This window comes from Panulirus ornatus, chromosome 43 (assembly GCF_036320965.1).
Source record: "Panulirus ornatus isolate Po-2019 chromosome 43, ASM3632096v1, whole genome shotgun sequence".
Classification (NCBI taxonomy): Eukaryota; Metazoa; Arthropoda; class Malacostraca; order Decapoda; family Palinuridae; genus Panulirus; species Panulirus ornatus.
The window spans coordinates 21,505,193-21,532,344 of record NC_092266.1 but is presented as its reverse complement, the minus strand read 5'-3'; the positions used below and the strand labels follow the sequence as shown (position 1 = coordinate 21,532,344).

At 39.6% G+C, this 27,152-nt stretch overlaps 1 protein-coding gene across 5 annotated transcripts in view; it reads left to right on the top strand.

The window, feature by feature from the left end:
- Nucleotides 1-19,345, top strand: part of LOC139762381 (uncharacterized) — a 76,379-nt gene extending 57,034 nt beyond the window's left edge. For 4 of the 5 annotated variants that reach the window (XM_071687194.1, XM_071687197.1, XM_071687196.1 and 1 more), the window contains exon 8: nucleotides 15,816-19,345. In XM_071687194.1, the coding sequence (XP_071543295.1) occupies nucleotides 15,816-16,274 (459 nt within the window). In that variant the 3' untranslated portion in view covers nucleotides 16,275-19,345. Of the gene's footprint in view, nucleotides 1-220; nucleotides 267-15,815 lie in introns of all 5 variants that reach the window. The other variant, XM_071687200.1, reaches the window with a different exon arrangement.
- The last annotated feature ends 7,807 nt before the right edge of the window (nucleotides 19,346-27,152 follow it).

Sequence of the window (27,152 nt, the reverse complement as noted above, 5' to 3'; positions counted from 1 at the left end):
TGGCAGCAAAGGTTTCTTCAGGATTGTGTCTGGTAACCATAACTGTCATCTGACATGGCTGCTTTTACTTGAAATAGTTCATCTATTACCTTTTATCACTTTGATCTTCCCCAAAATTACTTGGCAAATTTACCCCCCCCCCCATATCCACACACTGTTTTCCCTTCCCTAAACTTGTAATGTTTTTGTTCCTTTACAAATCTTGTTTTCATATTTACAGAATGAGAGAGAAGCAGCTGTTACCCTTGGCCAGTTTTCTGTTAAGGGTAAGGCACTAAAGACTAAGGAAGTGCATTGAAATTCACCACTTTGGAGATTTTTGCCATGCCTACCCCTTGAGGGAGTTCTGTAAGGGAACAGGTGTCAGAGATAAAGATAAATAGATTGATAGCAGTGTTAAAGTAAACTCTGCCATGTAGTCCCCAGGAGGGGCTACTTCTCCACTACTATCAGAGATAAGACTGAACAGTGCTGCTTTAAAGTATACCTTATTATTTTATTTGATTTTTTTTATCTTACATATTGGTGGAAAGATCGCCATTTTTATTTTTGTCCTTCACAAAAGAAATGATATACTTGATAAGTAACTTTATCAATAATATTTGTGCAGATGCAGTATAAGAATACTTCCCACGTATTCCCTGCGTGTCGTAGAAGGCGACTAAAAGGGGAGGGAGCGGGGGGCTGGAAATCCTCCCCTCTCGTTTTTTTTTAATTTTCCAAAAGAAGGAACAGAGAATTGGGCCAGGTGAGGGTATTCCCTCAAAGGCCCAGTCCTCTGTTCTTAACGCTACCTCGCTAATGCGGAAAATGGCGAATAGTTTGAAAGAAAGAATATATATATATATATATATATATATATATATATATATATATATATTTTTTTTTTTTTTTTTATACTTTGTCGCTGTCTCCCGCGTTTGCGAGGTAGCGCAAGGAAACAGACGAAAGAAATGGCCCAACCCCCCCCCCCCCATACACATGTACATACACACGTCCACACACGCAAATATACATACCTACACAGCTTTCCATGGTTTACCCCAGACGCTTCACATGCCTTGATTCACTCCACTGACAGCACGTCAACCCCTGTATACCACATCGCTCCAATTCACTCTATTCCTTGCCCTCCTTTCACCCTCCTGCATGTTCAGGCCCCGATCACACAAAATCTTTTTCACTCCATCTTTCCACCTCCAATTTGGTCTCCCTCTTCTCCTCGTTCCCTCCACCTCCGACACATATATCCTCTTGGTCAATCTTTCCTCACTCATTCTCTCCATGTGCCCAAACCATTTCAAAACACCCTCTTCTGCTCTCTCAACCACGCTCTTTTTATTTCCACACATCTCTCTTACCCTTACGTTACTTACTCGATCAAACCACCTCACACCACACATTGTCCTCAAACATCTCATTTCCAGCACATCCATCCTCCTGTGCACAACTCTATCCATAGCCCATGCCTCGCAACCATACAACATTGTTGGAACCACTATTCCTTCAAACATACCCATTTTTGCTTTCCGAGATAATGTTCTCGACTTCCACACATTTTTCAAGGCTCCCAAAATTTTCGCCCCCTCCCCCACCCTATGATCCACTTCCGCTTCCATGGTTCCATCCGCTGACAGATCCACTCCCAGATATCTAAAACACTTCACTTCCTCCAGTTTTTCTCCATTCAAACTCACCTCCCAATTGACTTGACCCTCAACCCTACTGTACCTAATAACCTTGCTCTTATTCACATTTACTCTTAACTTTCTTCTTCCACACACTTTACCAAACTCAGTCACCAGCTTCTGCAGTTTCTCACATGAATCAGCCACCAGCGCTGTATCATCAGCGAACAACAACTGACTCACTTCCCAAGCTCTCTCATCCCCAACAGACTTCATACTTGCCCCTCTTTCCAGGACTCTTGCATTTACCTCCCTAACAACCCCATCCATAAACATATTAAACAACCATGGAGACATCACACACCCCTGCCGCAAACCTACATTCACTGAGAACCAATCACTTTCCTCTCTTCCTACACGTACACATGCCTTACATCCTCGATAAAAACTTTTCACTGCTTCTAACAACTTGCCTCCCACACCATATATTCTTAATACCTTCCACAGAGCATCTCTATCAACTCTATCATATGCCTTCTCCAGATCCATAAATGCTACATACAAATCCATTTGCTTTTCTAAGTATTTCTCACATACATTCTTCAAAGCAAACACCTGATCCACACATCCTCTACCACTTCTGAAACCGCACTGCTCTTCCCCAATCTGATGCTCTGTACATGCCTTCACCCTCTCAATCAATACCCTCCCATATAATTTACCAGGAATACTCAACAAACTTATACCTCTGTAATTTGAGCACTCACTCTTATCCCCTTTGCCTTTGTACAATGGCACTATGCACGCATTCCGCCAATCCTCAGGCACCTCACCATGAGTCATACATACATTAAATAACCTTACCAACCAGTCAACAATACAGTCACCCCCTTTTTTAATAAATTCCACTGCAATACCATCCGAACCTGCTGCCTTGCCGGCTTTCATCTTCCGCAAAGCTTTCACTACCTCTTCTCTGTTTACCAAATCATTTTCCCTAACCCTCTCACTTTGCACACCACCTCGACCAAAACACCCTATATCTGCCACTCTATCATCAAACACATTATATATATATATATATATATATATATATATATATATATATATATGGTTGTTTAATTTGTTTATGGATGGGGTTGTTAGGGAGGTGAATGCAAGAGTTTTGGAAAGAGGGGCAAGTATGAAGTCTTTTGGGGATGAGAGAGCTTGGGAAGTGAGTCAGTTGTTGTTCGCTGATGATACAGCGCTGGTGGCTGATTCATGTGAGAAACTGCAGAAGCTGGTGACTGAGTTTGGTAAAGTGTGTGAAAGAAGAAAGTTAAGAGTAAATGTGAATAAGAGCAAGGTAATTAGGTACAGTAGGGTTGAGGGTCAAGTCAATTGGGAGGTAAGTTTGAATGGAGAAAAACTGGAGGAAGTAAAGTGTTTTAGATATCTGGGAGTGGATCTGGCAGCGGATGGAACCATGGAAGCGGAAGTGGATCATAGGGTGGGGTGGGGGCGAAAATCCTGGGAGCCTTGAAGAATGTGTGGAAGTCGAGAACATTATCTTGGAAAGCAAAAATGGGTATGTTTGAAGGAATAGTGGTTCCAACAATGTTGTATGGTTGCGAGGCGTGGGCTATGGATAGAGTTGTGCGCAGGAGGATGGATGTGCTGGAAATGAGATGTTTGAGGACAATGTGTGGTGTGAGGTGGTTTGATCGAGTAAGTAACGTAAGGGTAAGAGAGATGTGTGGAAATAAAAAGAGCGTGGTTGAGAGAGCAGAAGAGGGTGTTTTGAAATGGTTTGGGCACATGGAGAGAATGAGTGAGGAAAGATTGACCAAGAGGATATATGTGTCGGAGGTGGAGGGAACGAGGAGAAGAGGGAGACCAAATTGGAGGTGGAAAGATGGAGTGAAAAAGATTTTGTGTGATCGGGGCCTGAACATGCAGGAGGATGAAAGGAGGGCAAGGAATAGAGTGAATTGGAGCGATGTGGTATACCGGGGTTGACGTGCTGTCAGTGGATTGAATCAAGGCATGTGAAGCGTCTGGGGTAAACCATGGAAAGCTGTGTAGGTATGTTTATTTGCGTGTGTGGACGTATGTATATACATGTGTATGGGGGTGGGTTGGGCCATTTCCCTGTTTCAAAGGGGAAAATGAGACATGATAAGTTACCAAGTGCACTTTCGTGTAATAATCACATCATCAGGGGAGACACAAGAGAGAATTATAAGTCAGATGATATACATCGAAGAGACGAAGCTAGGACGCCTTCTATGACACGCAGGGAGCACATGGGAAGTATTCTTTCTCCCCTATCCCCAGGGATATATATATATATATATATATATATATATATATATATATATATATATTTTTTTTTTTTTTCATACTATTCGCTATTTCCCGCAATAGCGAGGTAGCGTTAAGAACAGAGGACTGGGCCTTTGAGGGAATATCCTCACCTGGTCCTCTCCTCTGTTCCTTCTTTTGGGAAAAAAAAAAAAAAAAAAAAAAAACGAGAGGGGAGGATTTCCAGCCCCCCGCTCCCTCCCCTTTTAGTCGCCTTCTACGACACGCAGGGAATACGTGGGAAGTATTCTTTCTCCCCTATCCCCAGGGATATTATATATATATATATATATATATATATATATATATATATATATATATATATATATATTATCCCTGGGGATAGGGGATTAAGAATACTTCCCACGTATTCCCTGCGTGTCGTAGAAGGCGACTAAAAGGGGAGGGAGCGGGGGGCTGGAAATCCTCCCCTCTCGTTTTTTTTTTTAATTTTCCAAGGGAAGGAACAGAGGGGGCCAGGTGAGGATATTCCAAAAAAGGCCCAGTCCTCTGTTCTTGGCGCTACCTCGCTAACGCGGGAAATGGCGAATGGTTTGAAAGAAAAGAATATATATATATATAAATAATAAAAAATAATAAAAAATAAAAAAAAATAATATATATATATATATATATATATATATATATATATATATATATATATATATATATATATATATATATATTTATTTATTTATATTTATTTTGCTTTGTCACTGTTTCCCGCGTTTGCGAGGTAGCGCAAGGAAACGGACGAAAGAAATGGCCCAACCCACCCCCATACACAATGTACACACACACACGCCCACACAGGCAAATATACATACCTATACATCTCAATGTACACATATATATACACACACAGACACATACATATATACCTATGCACACAATTCACACTGTCTGCCCCAATTCATTCCCATCGCCACCTCGCCACACATGGAATACCATCCCCCTCCCCCCCCATGTGTGCAAGGTAGCACTAGGAAAAGACAACAAAGGCCCCATTCATTCACACTCAGTCTCCAGCTGTCATGCAGTAATGCCCGAAACCACAGCTCCCTTTCCACATCCAGGCCCCACACAACTTTCCATGGTTTACCCCAGACGCTTCACATGCCCTTATTCAATCCACTGACAGCACGTCAACCCCGGTATACCACATTGTTCCAATTCACTCTATTCCTGGCACGCCTTTCACCCTCCTGCATGTTTAGGCCCTACAAATTTATTGAATGATGTACATTATTTTAAGTATTGTATGTTGCCATCCATTTATAGATAGAAATATCATAGAATGTAGTTTCATTAGTAATATTAATATCAGTTCAGGCACGTACAAATTAGTGGAATGAGTGGAAAGAGAGGTCTTTATCTGGGAGGGCAAAAATGGGTGTGTTTGGAGGTATATTAGTCCCAGCAATGTTATATGGATGTGAGGCATGGGCTATGTATGAGAATATGTAGAGGAGGGTGAATCTGCTGGAAATGATATTTTTAAGCAAACTGCATGGTGTGAGGTGGTTTAAGTAGGTAATAAAAGGATAAGAGAAAGGTGTGTTAAAAAGAAGAGTGTGATTGAGATACCTGAAGAGGTTGTGCTGAAATGGTTTGGATATATGGAGAGAATGAGGGAGAAGTTGAGAAATAAGATAAATGTGCCAAAAGTGGAGGTGACAGGGAGAAGGGAGAGATCAAATAGATGAAAGGATGAAGTGAAAAAGATTTTGAGTGCCTGGAGCATAGGCATGCATGCAGGAGGATGAAGGATATGCTTTGGTTAGAGTGAATTGGATTGATAGGGTTAACAGGGGTCAATTTGTTGTCATTGGATTGAATTATGGCATGTGAAACATCTAGGGGAAGCTGTGGAAAGGTCTGTGGGGACTCATGATATCAGTGTATTACACATGACAGAGATAATGGATGTGGGTGAATGAGGCCTTTCTTTGTCCCTGTGCAATCTCACTGATGTGGGAAACAGCAAGCATGAAAAAAAAATATTTTACCGTAAGGAAGAGGTGACCGATTCAAGAACTTCCTTACATGAGGTCAGCCATTTTGGATCCAGGCTATTTTCATATGAGGCTGACTACCTTTGGAGGTTTGACCACTTGCTTCTTTATCCCAAGTGTTTTCAATTTAGAATTATATGCAGAAAGGTCATGCTGAATTAATTCTGGTCCTATTTTTACTTTCCTGAGCCTGACATCACTCATGAGTGCTTCACCCATGAGAGTACTTGCACAAGACTAGCAGTTCTAGTCTCTTTCAAACCTTTCTTCGCTCTGTTGTCCCACAAAATGAGTGGTGATGCTGAAGAGTTATCGAGGAATCTAGTTGTGACATCATTGAATATGAATTTTTATTTGGTAAGGAGACAAACTCTGACTCCAACAATTATTCCATTAATGCTAGAGAATTGACTAAAGTAGTCATGCCTACCTTGCCTAATGATTTTCCTGTAAAAGTGATAACACTGTCAACCACATATTTGATGAAGATGAGTGTATTTTACAATATTTTAAAATTTCCTTGTTTAATGAATTAGTTGATATGATAGTACTTGAGACTAACAGGTATGAGACTTGAAGTTTGGCAGCAGTTTCCATATCATGGTTCTTATTATTTTACAAGACATTTTAAAGAACCCTGATATGCAGCTTTATTAATCAACAAACTCCATGCTTTCCACACCTTTATTTTGGCACAGAAAGTCATGCAACAGGTTTGTAAGATGAAACAGCTTTTGCACTTTGCATGGGTCATTGATGGCTGCAGAGCGAGCCAGCATTTCATTGGTGGTCAAATTGCACTCCTTTGACCAAGATAACTGTCATTTCTTTCTGCCTTTTTCGCATGTGGACTGCTGGTATTCTGTACACATACAAACAGTCTCTCCTTGTCACACAACACTTGACAACACTTTACTCGCACGACATTCTTCCCAACTAAATTTATCAATGGTGAGGGCTGTGTGCTAACCTTGTCTTTTTGCAAAATAGTAACAGCAATAGATAGAACTAGTAGGTAGGTACAGTAGACAAGAGCATTAGGGAGAAGTAGTAGGTAGGAATATTAGCTGGGAGCTTTAGGTAGAAGTATTAGATTGGAATGTTAGGTGGGAACATTAGGTAGGAGACTCGGAAAACACCATTACAGTTGCTCTTTCTCCCAGTGGCCTGTTAAGGGTGAGGCACTAGAAACTAAGAAGCAGCACTGAAGTTCACTAGTTATGGAGACTCTTTTGCCTTAGCAACTCCCTTCAAGGAGTTCCCAAATGGAATAGTCGTCAAAGATATAAATAGAATAGATAGGTAGAAAGAGAAATATGACCCCCAGTCCCACCCATATTCCGATGAATCAAGCATAGCCTGTTTATAAGAACCTAGTTGATCGATTTAAGAATTAACAGACATTAATGAAGTTAAGGGTCTTATTCCTCTTTGGAGGCTTAGAATCAAAGCATTTATGCTGGTTGAATCTAAAAGTGAAAATCTCTATGGGGTTGTAAGGTAACAGTCTTATTATATGAAGCATAAGCTTGCAGCCTTGTTATGTTGGGGCATAAAGTTACATCCTTATGAGGGGATGTAAAGTTAATGCCTTATGGTCAATCCAGCCATAAAATATGTAGCAGAAAACGTTATAGAAGTGAAATAGAAATCTGAAGGGAAAGCAGATATCAGATAGCCCTATGTGTGGCCTTTTCTGAATGTACCATACTTTCACATTTTCCTTTATTCTTACGTTTTTAAATTTTGAATTGCAAGTAAAAAGTATGACATGAAATATTTTATGTTTTTTACAATCAGTTATTACAAATGCTTGTCATATTTTTGTGCAATTATGCTTCTCTATTTCTTAAAAATTTTGTACTTATACATGTAAAGAATATTTTTTTACCATCATATGTTAAAAGAGTTTGCTTATTTTTTAATTCACTCTATTCCTTGCCCTCCTTTCACCCTCCTGCATGTTCAGGCCCCGATCACACAAAATCTTTTTCACTCCATCTTTCCACCTCCAATTTGGTCTCCCTCTTCTCCTCGTTCCCTCCACCTCCGACACATATATCCTCTTGGTCAATCTTTCCTCACTCATTCTCTCCATGTGCCCAAACCATTTCAAAACACCCTCTTCTGCTCTCTCAACCACGCTCTTTTTATTTCCACACATCTCTCTTACCCTTACGTTACTTACTCGATCAAACCACCTCACACCACACATTGTCCTCAAACATCTCATTTCCAGCACATCCATCCTCCTGTGCACAACTCTATCCATAGCCCATGCCTCGCAACCATACAACATTGTTGGAACCACTATTCCTTCAAACATACCCATTTTTGCTTTCCGAGATAATGTTCTCGACTTCCACACATTTTTCAAGGCTCCCAAAATTTTCGCCCCCTCCCCCACCCTATGATCCACTTCCGCTTCCATGGTTCCATCCGCTGACAGATCCACTCCCAGATATCTAAAACACTTCACTTCCTCCAGTTTTTCTCCATTCAAACTCACCTCCCAATTGACTTGACCCTCAACCCTACTGTACCTAATAACCTTGCTCTTATTCACATTTACTCTTAACTTTCTTCTTCCACACACTTTACCAAACTCAGTCACCAGCTTCTGCAGTTTCTCACATGAATCAGCCACCAGCGCTGTATCATCAGCGAACAACAACTGACTCACTTCCCAAGCTCTCTCATCCCCAACAGACTTCATACTTGCCCCTCTTTCCAGGACTCTTGCATTTACCTCCCTAACAACCCCATCCATAAACATATTAAACAACCATGGAGACATCACACACCCCTGCCGCAAACCTACATTCACTGAGAACCAATCACTTTCCTCTCTTCCTACACGTACACATGCCTTACATCCTCGATAAAAACTTTTCACTGCTTCTAACAACTTGCCTCCCACACCATATATTCTTAATACCTTCCACAGAGCATCTCTATCAACTCTATCATATGCCTTCTCCAGATCCATAAATGCTACATACAAATCCATTTGCTTTTCTAAGTATTTCTCACATACATTCTTCAAAGCAAACACCTGATCCACACATCCTCTACCACTTCTGAAACCGCACTGCTCTTCCCCAATCTGATGCTCTGTACATGCCTTCACCCTCTCAATCAATACCCTCCCATATAATTTACCAGGAATACTCAACAAACTTATACCTCTGTAATTTGAGCACTCACTCTTATCCCCTTTGCCTTTGTACAATGGCACTATGCACGCATTCCGCCAATCCTCAGGCACCTCACCATGAGTCATACATACATTAAATAACCTTACCAACCAGTCAACAATACAGTCACCCCCTTTTTTAATAAATTCCACTGCAATACCATCCGAACCTGCTGCCTTGCCGGCTTTCATCTTCCGCAAAGCTTTCACTACCTCTTCTCTGTTTACCAAATCATTTTCCCTAACCCTCTCACTTTGCACACCACCTCGACCAAAACACCCTATATCTGCCACTCTATCATCAAACACATTATATATATATATATATATATATATATATATATATATATATATATATATATATATGGTTGTTTAATTTGTTTATGGATGGGGTTGTTAGGGAGGTGAATGCAAGAGTTTTGGAAAGAGGGGCAAGTATGAAGTCTTTTGGGGATGAGAGAGCTTGGGAAGTGAGTCAGTTGTTGTTCGCTGATGATACAGCGCTGGTGGCTGATTCATGTGAGAAACTGCAGAAGCTGGTGACTGAGTTTGGTAAAGTGTGTGAAAGAAGAAAGTTAAGAGTAAATGTGAATAAGAGCAAGGTAATTAGGTACAGTAGGGTTGAGGGTCAAGTCAATTGGGAGGTAAGTTTGAATGGAGAAAAACTGGAGGAAGTAAAGTGTTTTAGATATCTGGGAGTGGATCTGGCAGCGGATGGAACCATGGAAGCGGAAGTGGATCATAGGGTGGGGTGGGGGCGAAAATCCTGGGAGCCTTGAAGAATGTGTGGAAGTCGAGAACATTATCTTGGAAAGCAAAAATGGGTATGTTTGAAGGAATAGTGGTTCCAACAATGTTGTATGGTTGCGAGGCGTGGGCTATGGATAGAGTTGTGCGCAGGAGGATGGATGTGCTGGAAATGAGATGTTTGAGGACAATGTGTGGTGTGAGGTGGTTTGATCGAGTAAGTAACGTAAGGGTAAGAGAGATGTGTGGAAATAAAAAGAGCGTGGTTGAGAGAGCAGAAGAGGGTGTTTTGAAATGGTTTGGGCACATGGAGAGAATGAGTGAGGAAAGATTGACCAAGAGGATATATGTGTCGGAGGTGGAGGGAACGAGGAGAAGAGGGAGACCAAATTGGAGGTGGAAAGATGGAGTGAAAAAGATTTTGTGTGATCGGGGCCTGAACATGCAGGAGGATGAAAGGAGGGCAAGGAATAGAGTGAATTGGAGCGATGTGGTATACCGGGGTTGACGTGCTGTCAGTGGATTGAATCAAGGCATGTGAAGCGTCTGGGGTAAACCATGGAAAGCTGTGTAGGTATGTTTATTTGCGTGTGTGGACGTATGTATATACATGTGTATGGGGGTGGGTTGGGCCATTTCCCTGTTTCAAAGGGGAAAATGAGACATGATAAGTTACCAAGTGCACTTTCGTGTAATAATCACATCATCAGGGGAGACACAAGAGAGAATTATAAGTCAGATGATATACATCGAAGAGACGAAGCTAGGACGCCTTCTATGACACGCAGGGAGCACATGGGAAGTATTCTTTCTCCCCTATCCCCAGGGATATATATATATATATATATATATATATATATATATATATATATATATTTTTTTTTTTTTCATACTATTCGCTATTTCCCGCAATAGCGAGGTAGCGTTAAGAACAGAGGACTGGGCCTTTGAGGGAATATCCTCACCTGGTCCTCTCCTCTGTTCCTTCTTTTGGGAAAAAAAAAAAAAAAAAAAAAAAAACGAGAGGGGAGGATTTCCAGCCCCCCGCTCCCTCCCCTTTTAGTCGCCTTCTACGACACGCAGGGAATACGTGGGAAGTATTCTTTCTCCCCTATCCCCAGGGATATATATATATATATATATATATATATATATATATATATATATATATATATATTATCCCTGGGGATAGGGGATTAAGAATACTTCCCACGTATTCCCTGCGTGTCGTAGAAGGCGACTAAAAGGGGAGGGAGCGGGGGGCTGGAAATCCTCCCCTCTCGTTTTTTTTTTAATTTTCCAAGGGAAGGAACAGAGGGGGCCAGGTGAGGATATTCCAAAAAAGGCCCAGTCCTCTGTTCTTGGCGCTACCTCGCTAACGCGGGAAATGGCGAATGGTTTGAAAGAAAAGAATATATATATATATAAATAATAAAAAATAATAAAAAATAAAAAAAAATAATATATATATATATATATATATATATATATATATATATATATATATATATATATATATATATATATATATATTTATTTATTTATATTTATTTTGCTTTGTCACTGTTTCCCGCGTTTGCGAGGTAGCGCAAGGAAACGGACGAAAGAAATGGCCCAACCCACCCCCATACACAATGTACACACACACACGCCCACACACACAAATATACATACCTATACATCTCAATGTACACATATATATACACACACAGACACATACATATATACCCATGCACACAATTCACACTGTCTGCCCCAATTCATTCCCATCGCCACCTCGCCACACATGGAATACCATCCCCCTCCCCCCCATGTGTGCAAGGTAGCACTAGGAAAAGACAACAAAGGCCCCATTCATTCACACTCAGTCTCCAGCTGTCATGCAATAATGCCCGAAACCACAGCTCCCTTTCCACATCCAGGCCCCACACAACTTTCCATGGTTTACCCCAGACGCTTCACATGCCCTTATTCAATCCACTGACAGCACGTCAACCCCGGTATACCACATTGTTCCAATTCACTCTATTCCTGGCACGCCTTTCACCCTCCTGCATGTTTAGGCCCTACAAATTTATTGAATGATGTACATTATTTTAAGTATTGTATGTTGCCATCCATTTATAGATAGAAATATCATAGAATGTAGTTTCATTAGTAATATTAATATCAGTTCAGGCACGTACAAATTAGTGGAATGAGTGGAAAGAGAGGTCTTTATCTGGGAGGGCAAAAATGGGTGTGTTTGGAGGTATATTAGTCCCAGCAATGTTATATGGATGTGAGGCATGGGCTATGTATGAGAATATGTAGAGGAGGGTGAATCTGCTGGAAATGATATTTTTAAGCAAACTGCATGGTGTGAGGTGGTTTAAGTAGGTAATAAAAGGATAAGAGAAAGGTGTGTTAAAAAGAAGAGTGTGATTGAGATACCTGAAGAGGTTGTGCTGAAATGGTTTGGATATATGGAGAGAATGAGGGAGAAGTTGAGAAATAAGATAAATGTGCCAAAAGTGGAGGTGACAGGGAGAAGGGAGAGATCAAATAGATGAAAGGATGAAGTGAAAAAGATTTTGAGTGCCTGGAGCATAGGCATGCATGCAGGAGGATGAAGGATATGCTTTGGTTAGAGTGAATTGGATTGATAGGGTTAACAGGGGTCAATTTGTTGTCATTGGATTGAATTATGGCATGTGAAACATCTAGGGGAAGCTGTGGAAAGGTCTGTGGGGACTCATGATATCAGTGTATTACACATGACAGAGATAATGGATGTGGGTGAATGAGGCCTTTCTTTGTCCCTGTGCAATCTCACTGATGTGGGAAACAGCAAGCATGAAAAAAAAATATTTTACCGTAAGGAAGAGGTGACCGATTCAAGAACTTCCTTACATGAGGTCAGCCATTTTGGATCCAGGCTATTTTCATATGAGGCTGACTACCTTTGGAGGTTTGACCACTTGCTTCTTTATCCCAAGTGTTTTCAATTTAGAATTATATGCAGAAAGGTCATGCTGAATTAATTCTGGTCCTATTTTTACTTTCCTGAGCCTGACATCACTCATGAGTGCTTCACCCATGAGAGTACTTGCACAAGACTAGCAGTTCTAGTCTCTTTCAAACCTTTCTTCGCTCTGTTGTCCCACAAAATGAGTGGTGATGCTGAAGAGTTATCGAGGAATCTAGTTGTGACATCATTGAATATGAATTTTTATTTGGTAAGGAGACAAACTCTGACTCCAACAATTATTCCATTAATGCTAGAGAATTGACTAAAGTAGTCATGCCTACCTTGCCTAATGATTTTCCTGTAAAAGTGATAACACTGTCAACCACATATTTGATGAAGATGAGTGTATTTTACAATATTTTAAAATTTCCTTGTTTAATGAATTAGTTGATATGATAGTACTTGAGACTAACAGGTATGAGACTTGAAGTTTGGCAGCAGTTTCCATGTCATGGTTCTTATTATTTTACAAGACATTTTAAAGAACCCTGATATGCAGCTTTATTAATCAACAAACTCCATGCTTTCCACACCTTTATTTTGGCACAGAAAGTCATGCAACAGGTTTGTAAGATGAAACAGCATGGGTCATTGATGGCTGCAGAGCGAGCCAGCATTTCATTGGTGGTCAAATTGCACTCCTTTGACCAAGATAACTGTCATTTCTTTTTGCCTTTTTCGCATGTGGACTGCTGGTATTCTGTACACATACAAACAGTCTCTCCTTGTCACACAACACTTGACAACACTTTACTCGCACGACATTCTTCCCAACTAAATTTATCAATGGTGAGGGCTGTGTGCTAACCTTGTCTTTTTGCAAAATAGTAACAGCAATAGATAGAACTAGTAGGTAGGTACAGTAGACAAGAGCATTAGGGAGAAGTAGTAGGTAGGAATATTAGCTGGGAGCTTTAGGTAGAAGTATTAGATTGGAATGTTAGGTGGGAACATTAGGTAGGAGACTCGGAAAACACCATTACAGTTGCTCTTTCTCCCAGTGGCCTGTTAAGGGTGAGGCACTAGAAACTAAGAAGCAGCACTGAAGTTCACTAGTTATGGAGACTCTTTTGCCTTAGCAACTCCCTTCAAGGAGTTCCCAAATGGAATAGTCGTCAAAGATATAAATAGAATAGATAGGTAGAAAGAGAAATATGACCCCCAGTCCCACCCATATTCCGATGAATCAAGCATAGCCTGTTTATAAGAACCTAGTTGATCGATTTAAGAATTAACAGACATTAATGAAGTTAAGGGTCTTATTCCTCTTTGGAGGCTTAGAATCAAAGCATTTATGCTGGTTGAATCTAAAAGTGAAAATCTCTATGGGGTTGTAAGGTAACAGTCTTATTATATGAAGCATAAGCTTGCAGCCTTGTTATGTTGGGGCATAAAGTTACATCCTTATGAGGGGATGTAAAGTTAATGCCTTATGGTCAATCCAGCCATAAAATATGTAGCAGAAAACGTTATAGAAGTGAAATAGAAATCTGAAGGGAAAGCAGATATCAGATAGCCCTATGTGTGGCCTTTTCTGAATGTACCATACTTTCACATTTTCCTTTATTCTTACGTTTTTAAATTTTGAATTGCAAGTAAAAAGTATGACATGAAATATTTTATGTTTTTTACAATCAGTTATTACAAATGCTTGTCATATTTTTGTGCAATTATGCTTCTCTATTTCTTAAAAATTTTGTACTTATACATGTAAAGAATATTTTTTTACCATCATATGTTAAAAGAGTTTGCTTATTTTTTAACTTTTTTGCATTGCCTGAGATATCTCATGATCTTAATTACAATCTTTTTTAAAATGTTTCATTTTAGAAATACTATTTTTGCATAAATTTTTTGTATAATTTTGCATAAGTGTAAACACATTAGAGGCTGTAATTAAATAATTATGCTTTTTGGACCATGCTTTGAAATAAGTTAAGGAGACAAGGTGTTTAGACACAAAATAGGTTTTCCTGTTACATAGTTTCCCAAGTTTGCTGATCCTGCAAATGATGATTTTTTCATAATTTCACGTAGTTAATGAAACCTTGGGAAATTTGAAACAAAGTTGGCAGGGAAGGATTCTCTTCAGATCCATGTTCATCCTTTTGCTTTGAACCCTAACTTCCATCCATATATCATTAACAATTGTACTGTGAGTCTTGACTTTTGTCCTCTTAATCTTTTAAATCTGGTGCCTTGAAAATTTATTAGCATAGTTTCAGAAAGTTGCCATGGGCCCTAAGCCTTGCATCATTCCAATTCACTCTATCCCTTGTGTGCCTTTCACCTTCCTGCATGTTGTGGCTTGATCACTCAAAATGTTTTCTTGATCCATCCTTCCATCTCCAGTTTGGTCTCTCCCTTTTCTTTGTTCCCTCCATTTATCCTCTATTTCAACCTTTCCTCTCTCATTCTCTCCACACCATTTCAGTATACCTTCTTCAGCTTTCTCAAGCAAACTCTTTTAATCACCACACATCTCTCACACCACGTCCTAAAACGTTTCATTCCAAACACATTCACCCGCTTCTGCATAAACTTACCTGTAGCCCATGCCTCGCATCCATATAATATTCTTGGGACCACTGTACCTTCAGACACATGTATTTTTGTCCTCTTAGATAATGCTCCCTCCAAACATTCTTCAGTTTCTACAACCTTCACCTATCCTATGACTCGCTTTCACTTCCATGGCAACATTAGCTGCCATGTTGACTCCCAGGTATCTAAAACACTTCACCTCCAAATTTTCTCCATTCAGTCTTATACCCCCATGGTGAAAATACGTGCTTTCTTTTTTAAGTGTCTAATATTTGACTAGCAACTGACTTATATCGAGGCATTCAGTAGTGTCGTTAACTTTCATGCAGGTTCAGTACTTCATGGCCATGATGACGGGCAAACTAACTTTGCCATCCTCTATGGAGATGGAAGCTGATACTATGTCAGAGCTGCATCATCGTCGACCTCTAGGCTACAATGACAAATACTTCCACAGGTTTGGTTTCACAAAGCAAATAGACTTCATGAATGAGGTAGCAGAACAAATTAAAATCCCATCCATAAAACCTAGCATCAAGAAAGCTCTTGAGATTGTTTTGTGTAGAATTATATTTTCTTTCCAAATGTTTAAGAAATACCAGTACAGAGTTGTGAGTGATAGTATTGTGAGGGAGGTGTGTCATGGCAAGGTGGTGAACACATCCTGGGACCTGAGAAGGTTGATGGCAAAGCAGCTGGTCCGCCTCCTTTGGCGTGACTTCTTTAGGGTGGTGACACTCTTGGGCACCCGAGTGCTCACCACTCTCAAGAGAATCATCCATCATTAATTGCACTCAGATAGAATATCAAGAAAAGTATTTTGGAGTAACAGGTTAATCAGTAGGGCTAGAATTCTCTGTATGTCATCTTAAAAATGGATATTACATGAAGGAATTTAATGAGACCCTTGGAAATATTTATCTACCCATATCTCTGATGCCCATTCCCTCCAGGAACTTCCAGTAAGGGATGACCATGGCAAAAAAGTCCACCTATCCCTGTCCTTATATGCCTTCCTTGCATACACTGTTTTATGCATTCTTACACTCTAACTCCTCATGTCACAGGCAGTCTTCCTCACACACCATCCCTTTTACTTGTACTATCATTTACTCTCATTGTAAGTCCGTCTTACATTCTTCCCACATGCCTAAACCACCTCGAAGTTTTACATTTCAACCACTCCACAGTTCATTCTCTGCCATAAAACATGATACTGATTTTATCATGAAGTAATACACTAACATCTAAGCTGTTGCTATTGATAAACATGATGTATAGGCATGGATGGAATAGTGTATGTACGGACTGGGATAAGTGGAGACAACTTCTGCCTTTGCTACCCACTTGATGGGAGTTTCCTGAGGGAACAGGCATTAGAAATAAGGATAGGTGGATAGAGTGATGTATATGATGGAACCCCACATATTTTGCAAATGTGTATTTTTCTGGACAAAAAGGGAATGTGTATGTTTTCTCATTTCATGTGCTATTCTTTAATTTTTTTGTCAACAAAATAACAATGAGTCTCAACCATGTCCTTGCAGTCATCAACACTAATATTTATGCACTGGTATTTCCTACTTATAGTAATGGTAAATGTTCAGGCTCTAAAATATCTTGGATGAAACAAATTGATCTCTTAACTTGTTTATGTACCATTCTGAAATCCATCAAACTCCCTCACTTCCCCTCCATCTATTGCCTATTGTTGTTACTGTCCTTAGTATCCAAATTCCTTGAAAAATCAATCCGCAACAAAATCAAGTTGCTCTCTCACCCACACAGCATGGCTTTCGACCCAATCACTCCATTACTACAGTGCACATGGACCTAACAACACACGCAGGATGGCCTCAACCACACACAACCCTTCTCTCACACTGGACTAGTGATTATAATTAGCAACACTTCCATGGCACATCCTCACACAAAAGATACTTGATACCTCCCTTTAGAAAAATGAAATAAAAAGGCCAATGTCAGTTATTAACGAAGGCTTCATTTCCAAAACCCTCAAACACTACAATGAGATTCACCATGGAGTAGTTCTTTCACCATCCCTCTTTTGTAGGAATTTCATGACTTTTCCATTTAGGAGCGGGGTATGTTTGTGGCATATTTTTATAGTAGTATCTCTCTCTCCCTCCCTCAGAAGTAGGTGCTTGGATGTTGCAGTAAGGGTAGATCTTTGTCATGGTTGGTTTGGGTTACGTGGTTCAATGTGTTGAGGAAGGAATGCCAGTTTGCAATGTGCCTTTTAGTGATTAGGTTAGAGATGGTGTTATTTAGAGTTTGGATTTGTTTTGTGATCTGTTGATGGTGAATGGTTTTATCAGAGATGGTTTTCTTGCTTTATAAGGTGTGTAATTTTTGAGGAAATGTTTGGGTTTATTTCTTTTTACATTTTTGTGGCAGATAGTTTGGTTATAGATGTCGATGAATTGCGAGACTGCACGATTTAGAATAGGTAAGTCATCTATCTATACTGAAGATTTTGTGCTTTGTTCCATGTACTATGTGGAGGCTAGGCAGTCTCTGTTCTTATAGTGTTTGTGTGTGTTGGGTGGGCAATATTATCAGGATGGGTATGTGGTCAGAGACCAGTTTGTGAAATATTCCAGGTTGCTTGTGTGTGTATTGCTGGTGGGCAGATAATATCAGGTGAGATCAGCCAGTGGAGTTGGTAAGGTGGAAGTCAGGTTGGCTTGTTGCATGAATTGAGGATATTGAAAGGTTGCATATGGTTTATTAGTTCAAAAGATCTTGTGTTGTTCTTGTCAGTTCATGTGGGATGCTGGTTATTGGAATGTCCTCAAGAAATAGGTGTTGGGCATGCTGGTCAGATTTTGCAGTAAGAAGTACACTGGGAAGTGCATATAGATGGTTATGTAGGTTTTATGTTGTATTTAGTTATTTAAAGTTTTATCATTCTAGACTGTATTTCTTGGGTGTTGTCATTGTCTGCCAAATTATTTTTCTTCACACAATTGGATATTCAGCAGTTCACATATCTAGATGTCAGTGTTTTAAGACTTTTTTACTTAGTTTTTGAATTTATCCATGTTTGATGTATGTGAGTATCATTTCAGTGATTCCTTCACGCTTTACTCTCAAAAAATCATGAGTGGAACTTTGAAAGATTTTTAGATGTATATATTTCTTACAGACTAATATCATTAAAATATTCTATGTTGCAGTAATTGTCAAATTAAACACATACAAATTTAGGACACTTGGCTTTTGTTACCATGATGCCTCAAGTATTTTTTGGAAATTAATGATTACAAAGTTACCAAGTCTTCAGAATCCTCCTCTTGGACTGAAAATTCACTTATGTTGGAAGTAAAATCTAACGAATAAAACATTTATTGAAGAAAGATACAGAAGTATTCAAAAAGGTTATAACAGATGACTTAAAGATTATTATACACCCTGTTGAGGAAGTTGAAAAGATGAGAAATCTGGGGACTATACAGAATCTTTGTAGATCCCAAAACATCTTCAAGTACAGGGACTGACTTGTGCAGGAGAAAGGCACACTCTCAGGAAAAAATAGACAAGTACAATTTGTTTTAGTGTTGGTCAATGCACAAGATAAATATACTTCTGAAACCTACATAAAGGTATACTGTTCTGTTCTATTAACTTCTGAGATCCAAATATCACTAATGAAAAAGTTCCAGTAAAATGAATCCATTAGCAAAGTAAAAATATAGGCAATTTTTTTTTTTTGCATCAATAAATGAAAACTAGACAAGACATTAAACTGTATTAAACTCAACGATATAAACTATATTCACTTTTCCTGCTGGCGAATAAAATATATAAAACCCTACTTATCTACCAAAACTTAAAAGTCTTTTAATCTTGCTTTGTAACCTGTGATTTTTAACATACTATTTGCATATGCAGAGGACAATAGTTATTACAGCTTTAATGATAAGCTACCTCACACCAACCCTTTTTATCCATTTATACATCAGAAATAATTTCACTTCATACAAATATTTGATATATCAAAATCACCATTTACAATACTTTAATACCTTCATATCTATTAAGATTAAACAAAAAGATAATTACTTAGTGATGAATAACACTTAATCAATATGAAAATGTTAATCTTGAAGTTATTACAAGAATTCAATGTACATCAGTACATTTATGTTTTGCATCCATCTACAGCACAGATTAGTTATTTTGCTGATGGTGTAAATGTTGGAAAAATGGAGTATATAACATTAATTAACTTCTGATAATGATACAGAAAAAGAAAAAAAATGGACTGATCAGTGTATCTTGTAACAAATCAGACAACTATAAATATTCTTTAGGACAAGGTTTCCTTTCCTGCATGTTTGATATGTACATTAACAGCAGTGGCTTATTAACCAATATCAGCAATTCATTATCATTAAAACCAACAACAGACATTTGCATACATAAATACGAGAGGTTACATTTCTTATTAAATGTAAAATAACATTAGAAAAAAAAAGTCATTTCTGGCAAAAGTCCAGTTTCTTTGAGAAATATCTCTTCACTCTTGACAGGTACCTACCTATCTTCATACATTACTCAATCACAGTATTAATACCTTAACCCTTAAACCAGACCTCACACAGATCTTTAACACATTATAAAGGGGACTATATATAGATCTGTGATCCATGTTTTCATGTCAGCAATCAAATGTCAACCGATTCCTTTAGCCTCTTGATACAATAATTACACATAACATGAATTACCTTTCAGTCATGGTGAGGGAAGGTTTTTAATGCAGACTGCTAAAAGCAGTACTTCCTCCATAGCAATGAGGAGCCTTGTAACCCAGATAATACTGTTATCTGTTTGAGGTAAAAATCTATTTGATGATAAAACAAACTAAGTGCATCAAAACATTATACAAATAAGGTGTTGACACATTAGAAATGTCAACACCAGATTGTTTATCCTTACAGCTATCGCAGTAATACACTCCTACCAGCAATTTTTATTTTTTCCTTGGGAAAGTTGGGGCCTATTTCAGATATTTTTTTGGTTGTTTTCTTGAACAGTGGTCTTTTCCATGAGAATTTTTTCTCCTTTACTTGAAAAATACCCATTTTTCAGAACATAAAATTAACATACCTGTTTAATGAATTAAGAGAAAAAGTTTATGGGAGTAATTCACCTCTATCTTAAACAAGAAACACCATTTCACACATTTCTGCCAATAAACAAGAAATACCCTTTGGAAACTGGAACAGAGTTCAAAAATCAGATCGGAAACATAGAGTATTCTAAATTAAAATTATCAACTACAGTAAAATGTTTTACAAAATTTCTGCATATGACTTTCTGCTATATCAGAAAGAAAAGTATACAAGCATAATGATCTATTGTACATATAAAATCCTAAATCACTAAAAACTTACAATTACCACAACATACAAGATTCACATCATACTTCTTTGGTATATAAAGAATTCCTTACTGCTCTAGAAATAACAAGTACCACTGGTTAGTATAAAACTTGCTTATGACACACCCACACACAAACAAACACACACACACACATATATATATATATATATATATATAGGTAGCGCACGGAAACAGACGAAAGAAATGGCCCAACCCACCCCCATACACATGTATATACATACGTCCACACACGCAAATATACATACCTACACAGCTTTCCATGGTTTACCCCAGATGCTTCACATGCCTTGATTCAATCCACTGACAGCACATCAACCCCGGTATACCACATCGCTCCAATTCACTCTATTCCTTGCCCTCCTTTCACCCTCCTGCATGTTCAGGCCCCGATCACACAAAATCTTTTTCACTCCATCTTTTCACCTCCAATTTGGTCTCCCTCTTCTCCTCGTTCCCTCCACCCCCGACACATATATCCTCTTGGTCAATCTTTCCTCACTCATTCTTTCCATGTGCCCAAACCATTTCAAAACACCCTCTTCTGCTCTCTCAACCACGCTCTTTTTATTTCCACACATCTCTCTTACCCTTACGTTACTTACTCAATCAAACCACCTCACACCACACATTGTCCTCAAACATCTCATTTCCAGCACATCCATCCTCCTGCGCACAACTCTATCCATAGCCCACGCCTCGCAACCATACAACATTGTTGGAACCACTATTCCTTCAAACATACCCATTTTTGCTTTCCGAGATAATGTTCTCGACTTCCACACATTCTTCAAGGCTCCCAGAATATTCGCCCCCTCCCCCACCCTATGATCCACTTCCGCTTCCATGGTTCCATCCGCTGCCAGATCCACTCCCAGATATCTAAAACACTTCACTTCCTCCAGTTTTTCTCCATTCAAACTCACCTCCCAATTGACTTGACCCTCAACCCTACTGTACCTAATAACCTTGCTCTTATTCACATTTACTCTTACCTTTCTTCTTTCACACACTTTACCAAACTCAGTCACCAGCTTCTGCAGTTTCTCACATGAATCAGCCACCAGCGCTGTATCATCAGCGAACAACAACTGACTCACTTCCTAAGCTCTCTCATCCCCAACAGACTTCATACTTGCCCCTCTTTCCAAAACTCTTGCATTCACCTCCCTCACAACCCCATCCATAAACAAATTAAACAACCATGGAGACATCACACACCCCTGCCGCAAACCTACATTCACTGAGAACCAATCACTTTCCTCTCTTCCTACACGTACACATGCCTTACATCCTCGATAAAAACTTTTCACTGCATCTAACAACTTGCCTCCCACACCATATATTCTTAATACCTTCCACAGAGCATCTCTATCAACTCTATCATATGCCTTCTCCAGATCCATAAATGCTACATACAAATCCATTTGCTTTTCTAAGTATTTCTCACATACATTTTTCAAAGCAAACACCTGATTCACACATCCTCTACCACTTCTGAAACCACACTGCTCTTCCCCAATCTGATGCTCTGTACATGCCTTCACCCTCTCAATCAATATCCTCCCATATAATTTACCAGGAATACTCAACAAACTTATACCTCTGTAATTTGAGCACTCACTCTTATCCCCTTTGCCTTTGTACAATGGCACTATGCACGCATTCCGCCAATCCTCAGGCACCTCACCATGAGTCATACATACATTAAATAACCTTACCAACCAGTCAACAATACAGTCACCCCCTTTTTTAATAAATTCCACTGCAATACCATCCAAACCTGCTGCCTTGCCTGCTTTCATCTTCCGCAAAGCTTTTACTACCTCTTCTCTGTTTACCAAATCATTTTCCCTAACCCTCTCACTTTGCACACCACCTCGACCAAAACACCCTATATCTGCCACTCTATCATCAAACACATTCAACAAACCTTCAAAATACTCACTCCATCTCCTCCTCACATCACCACTACTTGTTTTCACCTCCCCAGTTGCGCCCTTCACTGAAGTTCCCATTTGCTCCCTTGTCTTACGCACTTTATTTACCTCCTTCCAGAACATCTTTTTATTCTCCCTAAAATTTATATATATATATATATATATATATATATATATATATATATATATATATGGTGAAGAAAGTTAAGAGTAAATGTGAATAAGAGCAAGGTTATTAGGTACAGTAGGGTTGAGGGTCAAGTCAATTGGGAGGTGAGTTTGAATGGAGAAAAACTGGAGGAAGTGAAGTGTTTTAGATATCTGGGAGTGGATCTGTCAGCGGATGGAACCATGGAAGCGGAAGTGGATCATAGGGTGGGGGAGGGGGCGAAAATTTTGGGAGCCTTGAAAAATGTGTGGAAGTCGAGAACATTATCTCGGAAAGCAAAAATGGGTATGTTTGAAGGAATAGTGGTTCCAACAATGTTGTATGGTTGCGAGGCGTGGGCTATGGATAGAGTTGTGCGCAGGAGGATGGATGTGCTGGAAATGAGATGTTTGAGGACAATGTGTGGTGTGAGGTGGTTTGATCGAGTAAGTAACGCAAGGGTAAGAGAGATGTGTGGAAATAAAAAGAGCGTGGTTGAGAGAGCAGAAGAGGGTGTTTTGAAATGGTTTGGGCACATGGAGAGAATGAGTGAGGAAAGATTGACCAAGAGGATATATGTGTCGGAGGTGGAGGGAACGAGGAGAAGAGGGAGACCAAATTGGAGGTGGAAAGATGGAGTGAAAAAGATTTTGTGTGATCGGGGCCTGAACATGCAGGAGGGTGAAAGGAGGGCAAGGAATAGAGTGAATTGGAGCGATGTGGTATACAGGGTTTGACGTGCTGTCAGTGGATTGAATCAAGGCATGTGAAGCGTCTGGGGTAAACCATGGAAAGCTGTGTAGGTATGTATATTTGCGTGTGTGGACGTGTGTATGTACATGTGTATGGGGGGGGGGTTGGGCCATTTCTTTCGTCTGTTTCCTTGCGCTACCTCGCAAACGCGGGAGACAGCGACAAAGCATAAAAAAAAAAAAAAAAAAATATATATATATATATATATATATATATATATATATATATATATATATATATATATATGGGGATAGGGGAAAAAGAATACTTCCCACGTATTCCCTGCGTGTCGTAGAAGGCGACTAAAAGGGAAGGGAGCGGGGGGCTGGAAATCCTCCCCTCTCGTTTTTTTTTAATTTTCCAAAAGAGGGAACAGAGAAGAGGGCCAGGTGAGGATATTCCCTCAAAAGCCCAGTCCTCTGTCCTTAACGCTACCTCGCTATCGCGGGAAATGGCGAATAGTTTGAAAAATATATATATATATATATATATATATATATATATATATATATATATATATATATATATATATATATATATATCATATATATACATATTCCATGTGTGGCGAGGTGGCGATGGGAATGAATAAAGGCAGACAGTGTTAATTGTGTGCATGGGTATATATGTATGTGTCTGTGTGTGTATATATATGTGTACATTGAGATGTATAGGTATGTATATTTGCGTGTGTGGACGTGTATGTATATACATGTGTGTGGGGGTGGGTTGGGCCATTTCTTTCGTCTGTTTCCTTGCGCTACCTCGCAAGTGCGGGAGACAGCGACAAAGCAAAATAATAAAAAAAAAATATATATATATCAAAGAAATGGCTTGCATTAATACAGGATCAGCTGAATTTTAATATGGACATATGATGCAACTAATTCAGCACTCTATCTAGACCTTCAGCCTTACGAGAATTATGTACCTAAAAGAACCCTCTTTCCAGAGGGTCCTTTAGCCCAAGGCTGCACCACTTCCAGCAGCAAGAAAATAAAGACTCCATCAGAGTGAAAAATTCTTTCACAAGACCAATCCCAATGGCACAGTCCCACCAAAGGTGACTTTTCACTTGAAGTGTAATCCTGTATAGCTAGGGTTCTCCTTCCATGAATTTTTCATCATGACAATGTGTAAAATTGGGGTGCTGAGTAGACACAAGAGAGACCTCTGGTGGCTGATTTGAGTGAGAAACTGCATAAGTTGGTGACAGTTTGGAAAAGTGTGTGAAAGGAGAAAGTTGAGAGTAAATGTGAATAAGAGCAAGGTTCAGTTGGGTTGAGGGACAGGTTAATTGGGATGTAAGCCTGAATGGAGAAAAATTGGAGGAAGTGAAGTGTTTTAGATATCTGGGAGTGGACTTAGCGACTGATGGAACCATGGAAGCAGAAGTGAGTCACAGGGTGGGGGAAGGGGGCAAAGGTTCTGGGAGCAACGAAGAATGTGTGGAAGGAGAGAACGTTATCTCGTAGAGCAAAAATGGGTATGTTTGAAGGAATAGTAGTTCCAACAATGTTATATGGTTGCAAGGCATATATGGGCTATAGATAGGGTTGTATGGAGGAGGGTGATTTGTTGGAAATGGAATGTTTGAGGGCAATATGTAATGTGAGTAAGTAATGAAAAGGTAAGGGAGATGTGTGGAAATAAAAAGACTGTGGTGAGAGCAGAAGAGGGTGTGCTGAAATGGCTTGGACATATGTTGAGAATGAGTGAGGAAAGATTGACAAAGAGGATATATGTGTTAGAGGTGAAGGGAACAAGAAGCAGAAGACCAGATTGGAGGTGGAAGGATGGAGTGAAAAAGATTTTGAGTGATCTGGGCCTGAACATACAGGAGGGTGAGAGGCGTGCAAGGAATAGTGAATTGGAATGATGTGGTATACCAGGGCCGATGTGCTGTCAAAGGACTGAACCAAGGCATGTGATGTCTCTGGGGTAAACCATGGAAAGGTCTATGGGCCTCTGTGATGCACCAAAACCAAAGCTTCCTTTCCACATCCAGGCTCCACAAAACTTTCCATGGTTTACCCCAGACGCTTCACATGCCCTGGTTCAATCCAATGACAGCAAGTCAAGCCCAGTATACCACATCGTTCCAATTCACTCTATTCCTTGCACACCTTTCACCCTCCTGTATGTTCAGGCCCCAGTTGCTCAAAATCATTTTCACGCCATCTTTCCACCTCCAATTTGGTCTCCCACTTCTTGTTCCCTCCACCTCTGACACATATATCCTCTTTGTCAATCTTCCTCATTTATTCTCTCCCTATGTCCAAACCATTTCAGCACACCCTATTCTGCTCTCTCAACTACACTCTTTTTATGTCCACACATCTCTCTTACCCTTTCATTACTTACATGATCAAACCACCTCACATCACATATTGTCTTCAAACATTTCATTTCCATCACATTCACCCTCCTCCGAACAACCCTATCTATAGCCCATGCCTCACAACCATATAACATTGTTGGAATTACTATTGCTTCTAACATACCCATTTTTCCTCTCTGAGATAATGTTCTCTCCTTCCACACATTCTTCATTGCTCCCAGCATCTTCACCCCCTCCCCATCCTGTGACTCACTTCCGCTTCCATGGTTCCATGCACTCCTAAGTTCACTTCCAGATATTTAAAACACTTTACTTCCTTCAATTTTTCTCCACTGAAACTTACATCCCAAGTAACTTGTCCTTCAACCCAACTGAACCTAATGACCTCGCTGTTATTCACATTTACTGTCAACTTTCTCCTTTCACACACTTTTCCAAACTCAGTCACCAACTTCTGCGGTTTCTCACACGAATCAGCTACCAGAGCTGTGTGATCTGCAAACAACAACTGACTCACTTCTCATCCCCAACAGATTGCATACTCACCCGTCTCTCCAAAACTCTTGCATTTACCTCCTAACCACCCAATCCATAACTAAATTAAATAACCATGGAGACATCATAAGACACCTGCTGCAAACCGACATTCACTGGGAACCAATCACTCTCCTCTGTTCCTACTCGTACACATGCCTTACATCCTTGGTAAAAACTTTTCACTGCTTCTTACATTCCCACACCATATACTCTTTAAAATCTTATGCAAAGCATCTCTATCAGTCCTATCATACGCCGTTTCCAGATCCATAAATGCTACATACAAATCCATCTCTTTTTCTAAGTATTTCTCATACATTCTTCAAAGCAAACACCTGATCCACACATCATCTACCACTTCTGAAACCACACTGCTGTTCCCCAGTCTGGTGCTCTGTACATGCCTTCACCCTCTCAATGCCCTCCCATATAATTTCCCATGAATACTCAACAAACTTATGCCTCTGTGGTTTGAACACTCGCCTTTATCCCCCTTGCCTTTGTACAATGGCACTATGCA